This window comes from Lynx canadensis, chromosome E3 (assembly GCF_007474595.2).
Source record: "Lynx canadensis isolate LIC74 chromosome E3, mLynCan4.pri.v2, whole genome shotgun sequence".
Lineage (NCBI taxonomy): Eukaryota > Metazoa > Chordata > Mammalia > Carnivora > Felidae > Lynx > Lynx canadensis.
The window spans coordinates 1370956-1380482 of NC_044318.1; the positions used below are offsets into that span (position 1 = coordinate 1370956).

Below are 9527 nucleotides of genomic sequence, written 5' to 3' on the forward strand. Positions count from 1 at the left end.
TGGAGGGAGGGGCGTCTTGCAAGGAAAGGCTCCGAGGGGACAGGGTGAGGGCGGAAAGACAGGACTAGGCTCCTTCACGCCCAGAGCTGCAGATCAGAGATGAAGGGCACCTCGGGCAGGGCAGGGGTGGGGGTTCCTGTGTGCCTGGAAACCAAACCCACACAGCCGAGATCAGGAAAGGTCAGGGCGAGGGCAGCCAGAGCTGAGTCAGCGGCTAGTGTGGGGGTGGGGGCAAGGAGGAGGGGTCCCCCTGCGGAGGCCACCACGTGGGCCCACATGACCCATGTCCCCTGGGCAACCAGAGACCCCAGCAGGCTGGGAGGTCATCCCCGGGGCCAGAGAAGGAAGGCACCTAGGGACAGGACCCCCCTCCCTGTGCCTCAGTTTGTCAAATAGGGGGCAGAAACGGCACAGTGTCCAGAGACATTTGGCGGGGGGCACAGGTGGCCCTCAGAGTTTCTGTCTCAAGCCGGGGCCGGGTGCAGACAAGTCCAGCGCCCTCCCAGGGCCCCTAATCGGCTCTGTCATCAGGCCCTGGCCACACGCCGGACGGTTAGGAAGCGCCTGCTCTGAGCTGGGCAGCTGGGGCTGTGCCCATCTGATCTGCGGTGAAGACCCCGGGACCCTGAGATGGGTGCGGGGGCAGGGACGTGGGCAGCGTGAGCTGGCACAGACGCCTGTCACGAGGGCCTGACTGTCTCCTGGCTGACTCTGGGCCTCGAGCTGGGACCCTCCGGGGCGGCCCCGAAGACCCGACACTTGGAGGACAGAGGAGACGAGCCAGTGTGCCCCCCAGGAACCGGGGAGGGCTTCCTGGAGGTGGGGGACACCCATCCACACCCCTGTCCGGGTGACAGGGAAAAACAAACGTGGGTTTACGGACAGGCTACCTGGGGCCACCCTGGTCCTGCCGTGGCCTATGAGGCCCAGAGCTGGCCACTTAGTGCCAGGGGGCAGCATCCACGGGCACAAAAGGTGGGGACAGCCATAGCTGCAGGTGCCCAGAAGGAGCAGGTGGGGCCTGCCACGGAGCCTGCCCCTCAGCTCCTCCCTCCTCCCTCCTCCCGCCTCCCTCATCCGTTCTGCACAGCAGGTGAATGGGCCCTCCCTGCCCCACCCCAGGCCCGGCACATGGGCTCAGGGCACCCCCTAACCCTGCAGCGCACACACATCATGGCCCTGGGGCACCATGGCCTCCAGCCCCTCACCTGGCTGCCTACGGGGCATTTCTCTCCGGCTGCTGCCCAGCATCTGGAGCTCATACCCAACTCCCCCTGGGGAGCCAGCGAAGACCCTCACCGGAAAGTACCCAGATGGGCAAGCACGTCCCTAAAGGGGAGGACATATTGGCATCATACCCAGGTCACTTTTGCATGGCAACTGGTTAATTCTGAGAACAGATCTTGCCTTACGAGAGAAGTGGGATGGACAGATGGTCGGAAGGATGGGGGGATGGAAGGAGGGACGGATGCAAGGTTGGGACCACGTGGTGGCCTCTGGTGCAGGACAGAGCTGGGGGCTTGGCCGCAGAGTGGAGCCAACCCCCAGACCCTCACTCTCCCTTGCCAAGCGTGGCAGGACACCAGCCCCAGCGCGGCCCCCTGTACCTCGGGGCTGGCCGACACGCTCCCACGGAGGGACCACTCCACAAAGACTGACCGCACTCTGGTCATTCCTCAAGCTCTTTAATTTGACAGACAGCACAGCGAGGCACCCTGGGCCCCAGGGACGTCCCGCCCGCCCCCTGGCATCTTCTTGCTCCTTCCCCCAGCAGTCAGGGAAGTCGCGGACACTGAGGAGGCCAGAAGCGAAGGCGGAGCCCAGGCCAGGGACAGGGGCGCAGAGGCTGAAGCAGCAGGCTCTGGGGGGGAGGAAGGCGTCGCTCCTCCGGGCCCAGCCGGGCAGACGGCCAGCAGGCCCTGGTCAGAGGCCCCTCCCGATTTGCCGCGTGATCCAGGGCACGTACGTCTGGACGCGAGCGTAGACCCCGGGACGGTTTCTCACGGCACAGCTGTCGCCCCAGCTGACCACTCCCACCAAGTGCCAAGCACCCGTCGTCTTGCACACCAGAGGGCCTCCGGAGTCGCCCTGAGGAAGGAGAGACAGCACTGAGCCCCGGCTGGCCTCCAGCGCGGGGTGGGGGCCGGGATGGGCTGGGACTCACCTGGCAGGAGTCCCGGCCCTCGGTCCCCGCACACAGCATGTCGTCCTGGATGATCTTCCTGCCCGCCAGGCGGTACCTGGTGGAGTTGTGGTACTGCTGGTCACAGACGGCGTTCTCCACCACGATCACCGCCACCTCCTGCAGACGGTAGGGCGGAGGCAGCGACTCTGGGGGAGAGACGTGACCGGAGGCTGGAGCGTGGCCCCCGCTGTTGGCCGTGAGCCTGCGTTCCCGCCCTGATCGCCACCGTGGGGACCCCAGGGTGCAGGGTTCCCATCTCCCTCTAAATTCCTAACACCCGGAAGGTGGATTCTGCCTTTAGTTCGAAAGACCGGAAAGAAAATGGGGGGGGGGGTGAGGGTTTCTGCCCGCCCCCCCAATGTCTTCCTATAAGTTGGAAAAAAACTAAGAATATGAATTTCCTCGTCACAGTGTTGGGTCCCGAGCTCAGTTGTGCTTCAGGGACCCTCCAGCCTCTGGGGTCGGATCTCCCGATTGGGGCGCACAGGGGGTGGGGTGGGGGAGGGTGTCGGAAGGCGATTCCTTTCCAGAACCTGCAGCCGCCCACCCGCCAGGACTTCTCCGTGTGGCCAGGTCGGGAAATGCCTCGCGCGGCCCCGAACCCCTCCCAACCCCCACCCCGTACACACGGTGCACCATGACGGTGCCCCAGCCGGTCACCCAGCACTCGTCCTCTGGGGTGACGTCAAGCAGGGCCGACGGGAGCTTCACAGGCCTGACGTTAGCCGTGTATTTCACAGAGTGTGACAGCTGGAGCAGGGCCACGTCCGCACCCAGATTGGCGTTGATGTAGTCGGGGTGGACGATGACGCGGGTCACATTCAGCAGCGTCCTCCCCCCGTAGAGGTACACGTCCCCGGCATGGATGCGGTAGGCTGCCGGGTCGGCGTCCTTCCTGGGGTCGCAAAGAAGCCACGGAGGCGGGTCCTTCGAGGGCGGCCCCCTCCGCCCCGCGGGGAGGCCGAACCCTGCCTGGAGCCCGGATTCCCACACCTCCTGATTCGCCCAGAGCTGGACGGCAGCGAGCGGGACTCACCGGGCGATGCAGTGGGCGGCGGTCAGCACCCACTGGGGGTGGATGAGGGAGCCCCCGCAGATGTGCACCCAGGAGGCCCAGTGATAATTGTAGACTTTCAGGCTGACCTGCCACGGCCACTTCCCCTGGGGGGCACTGTGGCCCCCGACGATGCCCACCAGCTCGTTTTCAGGGAGGGAGGCTGGGAAGCAACATAAGGGGGGAGGGAGGCCGGGAAGCAAGATGAGGGGGGAGGGAGGCTGGGCCTCAGGGCTCGGGCCGAGCCCAGTCCCCACCTAGGCCTCCCCCGAGGGCACGGACAGGCAGCCCCAAGGCCCCCCAGCGACTGGAACTGGAGACAAGGTTATAGGAGCCTCTGGGAAGGGAGGACCCCCTTGGGGTCAGGACTCACCTGGGCTCCCCGCGACGCAGGTCCCCGAGAAGAAGGGGGTCAGAAGCAACAGCCACAGCATCTGCAAAGAGAGAGGGCACGGAGGGACAGCTCAGGGCCGGAGGGGGCCAGGGGCCTCTGCAGCCGTGGGAGAGGGGACAGCGCCCCTACCTTGCCAGGCTCCACGGGTCTCTGCTCTGGGGGCCCCCGAGGTCCTTTATCTTTTGGCCACAGGAAGTGGGCGGGCGGCTTGGGCAGCGTTCCATTGGGGGGGGGTGGGGGTGGAGGATGGGGAAGAAAGGCAGCCGGGTGTCAGGCAGAGTGTGTGCAGGGGGGTGGGGAGCCGGTTCCCCATCACACACTCGGGAGGCCAGACTCCCACCCTGGCCGCCCACCCTCGGCTGAATGCGCTTCTCACCACACGTCTGAGCACCAGAGGCCGCAGAGCCCGTGGCAGGCCCGGCCCGGGGTGCTGTCCACCCACCCTGCCCCGCTTCCGGCCAGTGCAGTCACGTCTCTTCCCCCGCGTTGGCCCGGCCGTCATGGCCACGGAGGGACCCCCGCACGTGGCGCAGCGCCCCCGTCCCCGGGCCTCCGCCCCATCCTGAGTGGACAAACCCGGCTTCACAGCCCACCTTCCCAGCTGCCACCAATAGCACCCATCCAGGTGGCCTCCAAGGGGGCAAATGATGCAATTTTTGTGGCGAGTCACACGGTGTCCCCTAAAGGTCCCCCTGATGCCGTATTGAGGCATGGGGAGGGCAGAGGTCCATGGTCTGAGATAGGTTCCTTCGACACCACCCAGGAGAGTTGGGTGTAAGCCTATGGCTCCTTCTACATCAGCCAATCCAATCTACATCACGGACCCTGAACCCTGTGAGCCCCTTTTTCCTTCCAGCTTAGGGAAGCAGCCAGCCCTCCAGCATCTTTTGAGTCCTGGCTGGGCCACCAAGGGTAAATGTCTGGCTCTCCACATGCTGGCAGCATTGCTTTAGCAAATGTCAACATGAGCAGCTCCTGTATGGGAGGATTCTCCTCCATTGTGATCAGGGCCTGGGACAAAACATGACGAGCGAGAGAGAGATAGGAGTGCCCTGTGCTCCTGGACAGGGCTGCATGCACAGAGCAGATAGCCTGAAGCCTGGGGAGAGGTGGACAAAGAGACAGGTAAGGAGAGAGAAACTGGATGAGTGATAGGGGAATTGGGCAAGTCCTAGAGATTGAAAGGAAGAAACACAGAGAGGTGTGGTTAGAGAGAAACAGAGACAAAGAGGAATTACAAGGAGAAAAGTGGAGACCTGGTCCAGGTATGTGGACGGGGCGAGATGGGCCAGGGGAGAGGGGATGTGTGAAGTGGCTCTGAGTGCTGGGGCAGAAAGGGCTGGTATCACGGGCATCATAGTTTCATGACTCTAAGACTCCAACATCCCTGGGGCCAAGCTCTGCAGAGGCCACTGCAATTGAAAAGATGGCATCCGTCATTTCTCCTGCAATTGTGGGGCTCAGCGTTATGTTCTGTCATGGAGAAGGATGTCTTCAGGGAGAGTGTGCTGCTCTTTGGCAGGTAAACTCCAGAGCCCGCCCTGTGGGGAGGTGTCCCGGGGTCATCTGCCTCACTGCCCCAGGTCCTGTGGGATTTCCCCCCTCCCCCCACCAGCTGGCATTCCTCATGTTCTGAACCCAGGCATGGGGCATTGTGTTGCCCCCAGGTCCGGCAGTCTGGACCTGGCAGAGTTGAACTACTGATATTGATAAAAAGTATTTGACAACAAGGCCCATATTCTCCCTCTGGAACGAGCAGTGTGCATCCAAATCGTGGGTTGCTATCCTCCTGTCCACAACCAATCTGAGGATTCCAGAAGGTAGGTGAACCCTTTAAAACACCATAGTCTTCTCTTACATCCTTCAAAGACAATTCCTTTTCCCAGCTTTCTTTTCATTTTGAAGAGATGGCAATTACTAATTGAAGGCATGATGATCCTGTAGGAAATTGACCTACACGAGTGATGGACATTATTTCATCCATCCGTATCCCTAAAGCACATTTCATTGGAAATATAAGCCACGGATGCATGTCGTAAATTCACAACAGATGTGCAGCTCCCTGTAAGTTGCATTCTGACCTTGTCACATATGTGTCATCAGATATTATTAGTGACTTTTCAGATAAGTTCTAAACATCAAGATGGTCACGTTGGAGAATGTGGTATAGATGGAATTGCACAGATTCTAAATTAGGAATGATTTTTCATTTTTACTGTTTCTTTTTCCTTTTATGAGAGAGCCCGAGCTGGGGATGGGGGAGAGAGTGGGAGATACTGAATCTGAGGCAGGCTCCAGGCTCTGAACTGGCAGGATAGAGCCTGACGCGGGGCTCAAACTGATGAGCTGCAAGATCGTGACCTAGTGGAAGTCAGACCCTTAACCAAGTAAGCCACCCAAGCACCCAGGAATGATAGTTTATTGGCAAAGAAAGAGAAATTAAAGAGCATAAAGGATGTCGACTTTTAATTGAAATATTCTTCACACATTTGTTGTATTCGTTTTAGGCACACGTTGTAGTCCTTCCATATGTCTATCAATTATGTTGTTCTTAAGCACAAGTGTAGCTATCCTGTGAAAGCATGCAACAGTATTATTACAGGATGGGCTCTCTTCCATTGGGTGTCCCTTGTATCCCTAGGCTCATTCATTCCATAGCTGGAAGCCGGTCTCTCTCTCTCAAAGGTGTCCATTCTTTATCTAACCTAAACACTTAGGTGCTCAACACCATTACCTCTTGTTCAGCATGTGTAATTTGGCGGTCTACTTTTCTGGGAACATTGCTTAGAGCATTACAAATGATGTCATTACGTTAATAAATTCGGTTTCATTCTTCACTCACAAGAAAGGAGAAGGAAAAGATTTCTTTGTGTCCCAGGCCCTGTCACTAAGACCCTTCCCAATGTGGAGAACAGGCTGGGTTGCCCAGAGCACCTTCGGTCCCTCAGCTGAGCCCCCGGGGCCTTCAACATTGCAGGAATTCCCATGGTGGCCAGCAGAGAGAGCTCGAGCACCACACACCCGGAGGGGCGGGTTCCTCTGCCTGGGCAGTGATGGCCAGCAGAGGGCGCACCATCAGCTTTTCTGACCCAGGACACCTGAGAGCAGGAAGGGTCGCTGTTGCTCCCAGAGGACACAGGGCCTCTGCCGCTGCCTCAGGACAGAGAGTAGAGCTGCCTTTCCAGCCCCGAGATCCTTAATTTTTGAAGGTCTTCTAGCAAACAGCGTCCTTCTGCCGTGTCGGCTCGAGACCCGCACCCGTCTCGTTTCTGGCCGCGCTCGGAACCCCCTGGACCGCCCGGGGGGTGTCTCCTCTGGCGGCCCGGTGCCTCTTCGTCAGAGTTCTGGCCTTCTTCTTCTCATTGGGAGATTTTCAGCCAGATCCGTCAACACTCTGTTGTTCACAGTTGCCGCAAGCCGTTTTGTGAGACTCCATCTTTTTCAGTGTCCTTCACCTTGACCACGCCTCTTCCCTTGAGTAACCACCACCCCCCCTCCCCTGCCTAACAGGACTGGGACCCTTCCCAGGCCAATGGGCTGAGGCCACAGCCATTACCTCACCAAGGGCCTCTAGGCCCCAGTAAAACCTTTGTCCTTTGAAACTCGCTCTCTCTCCGGTATCTCACTACTGGGTCGGTGCAGGTAGGGGATTGAGCTCGAGCTAGCTGGAAAAAAGGCCTTTGCTTTTACATCGGACTCGGCTCCCTGGTGGTCTTTGGGGATCACGAATTCTGGGCATAACATTTTCACAGTCAGAGGTGTTTGTGCGTGTAGACTGAAGATTTCTCGGTTGTTCGCACACGAGCGCTCTACTCCTTCTAGAACTGACCTCACATCGAGGGGGGCTGTGGAAGAACTGAGGCGGGACCTTCCCCTGGTGCGTATCGAGCCCTCAGGGAAGGGGCCCAGCGAGGGCGGGGGCCAGAGGGGCATCGGGACACCGGGCCCCGGCTCTGCCCATCAGACCCCCTCGGCTGCCATGTGACGTGAGACCTCGGCACAGGGGGGACAGGGAGGCCGCACCTTCTTAACCTGGAAGTTATTTTTATGACAAGTGTGGTACGGGCCCCCTGGAAACTCTTGGCGGATATGGACGTACTAGGATAAAAAAGAGAAACAACCAAGAAATCCGTCCTCCTTCCTCCTTCCCTCATCCCACCCAGGGGTTGTCACTGTCCGTTGTTGGGGTGATGAGTTCTAGAACTTTCTGAGGCCTGGGTAGGCCTCGGGCCGGATGAGGTGTGGAGGGAGGGGCGTCTTGCAAGGAAAGGCTCCGAGGGGACAGGGTGAGGGCGGAAAGACAGGACTAGGCTCCTTCACGCCCAGAGCTGCAGATCAGAGATGAAGGGCACCTCGGGCAGGGCAGGGGTGGGGGTTCCTGTGTGCCTGGAAACCAAACCCACACAGCCGAGATCAGGAAAGGTCAGGGCGAGGGCAGCCAGAGCTGAGTCAGCGGCTAGTGTGGGGGTGGGGGCAAGGAGGAGGGGTCCCCCTGCGGAGGCCACCACGTGGGCCCACATGACCCATGTCCCCTGGGCAACCAGAGACCCCAGCAGGCTGGGAGGTCATCCCCGGGGCCAGAGAAGGAAGGCACCTAGGGACAGGACCCCCCTCCCTGTGCCTCAGTTTGTCAAATAGGGGGCAGAAACGGCACAGTGTCTAGAGACATTTGGCGGGGGGCACAGGTGGCCCTCAGAGTTTCTGTCTCAAGCCACGGCCGGGTGCAGACAAGTCGAGCCCCCTCCCAGGGCCCCTAATCAGCTCTGTCATCAGGCCCTGGCCACACGGCGGATGGTTAGGAAGCGCCTGCTCTGAGCTGGGCAGCTGGGGCTGTGCCCATCTGATCTGCGGTGAAAACCACGGGACCCCGAGATGGGCGCGGGGGCAGGGACGTGGGCAGCGTGGGCTGGCACAGACGCCTGTCACGAGGGCCTGACTGTCTCCTGGCTGACTCTGGGCCTCGAGCTGGGACCCTCCGGGGCGGCCCCGAAGACCCGACACTTGGAGGACAGGAGACGAGCCAGTGTGCCCCCGGGAACCGGGGAGGGCTTCCTGGAGGTGGGGGACACCCATCCCCACCCCTGTCCGGGTGACGGGGAAAAACAAACGTGGGTCTACAGACAGGCCACCTGGGGCCGCCCTGGTCCTGCCGTGGCCTGTGCGGCCCAGAGCCGGCCACTTAGTGCCAGGGGGCAGCATCCACGAGGCACAAAAGGTGGGGACAGCCATAGCTGCAGGTGCCCAGAAGGAGCAGGTGGGGCCTGCCACGGAGCCTGCCCCTCAGCTCCTCCCTCCTCCCTCCTCCCGCCTGCACAGCAGGTGAATGGGCCCTCCCTGCCCCACCCTGGCCCGGCACATGGGCTCAGGGCACCCCCTAACCCTGCAGCGCACACACATCATGGCCCTGGGGCACCGTGGCCTCCAGCCCCTCACCCGGGTGCCAACGGGGCATTTCTCCCCGGCTGCTGCCCAGCATCTGGAGCTCATACCCAACTCCCCCTGGGGAGCCAGCGAAGACCCTCACCGGAAGGTACCCAGATGGGCAAGCACGTCCCTAAAGGGGAGGACATATTGGCATCATACCCAGGTCACGTTTGCGTGGCAACTGGTTAATTCCCAGAACAGACCTTGCCTTACGAGAGAAGTGGGACGGACGGATGGATGGTTGGAAAGATGGGGGATGGAAGGAGGGACGGATGCAAGGTTGGGACCACGTGGTGGCCTCTGGTGCAGGACAGAGCTGGGGGCTGTGGCCGCAGAGTGGAGCCAACCCCGAGACCCTCACTCTCCTTGCCAAGCGTGGCAGGACACCAGCCCCGGCGCGGCCCCCTGTACCTCGGGGCTGGCCGACACGCTCCCACGGAGGGCCCACTCCACAAAGACTGACCGCACTC

The 9527-nt window shown here is 60.8% G+C and overlaps 1 protein-coding gene across 1 annotated transcript; it reads right to left on the reverse strand.

The window, feature by feature from the left end:
* Nucleotides 1–1870: 1870 nt before the first annotated feature.
* On the reverse strand, nt 1871–3834 carry LOC115504424 (serine protease 29-like). The gene is made up of 6 exons (XM_030301408.1): nt 3763–3834; nt 3613–3673; nt 3222–3402; nt 2815–3080; nt 2165–2331; nt 1871–2088 (listed from the first exon to the last, which is right to left on the reverse strand). Exons 2-6 carry the CDS (start codon nt 3671–3673, stop codon nt 1924–1926), a joined length of 840 nt encoding a protein of 279 aa, XP_030157268.1. The 5' UTR covers nt 3763–3834; the 3' UTR covers nt 1871–1923.
* Nucleotides 3835–9527: the final 5693 nt, after the last annotated feature.

What these genes read in the sequence shown, in the direction of transcription:
- LOC115504424 (XM_030301408.1), bottom strand. Translation starts at nt 3,673, where the DNA reads ATGCTGTGGCTGTTGCTTCTGACCCCCTTCTTCTCGGGGACCTGCGTC. An exon ending in GGGCACCGTCATGGTGCACC is followed by an intron (nt 2,332 to 2,814) that starts GTGTGTACGGGG and finishes TCTCTCCCCCAG; the next exon opens with AGTCGCTGCCTCCGCCCTAC. An exon ending in AGGGCCGGGACTCCTGCCAG is followed by an intron (nt 2,089 to 2,164) that starts GTGAGTCCCAGC and finishes CTCCTTCCTCAG; the next exon opens with GGCGACTCCGGAGGCCCTCT.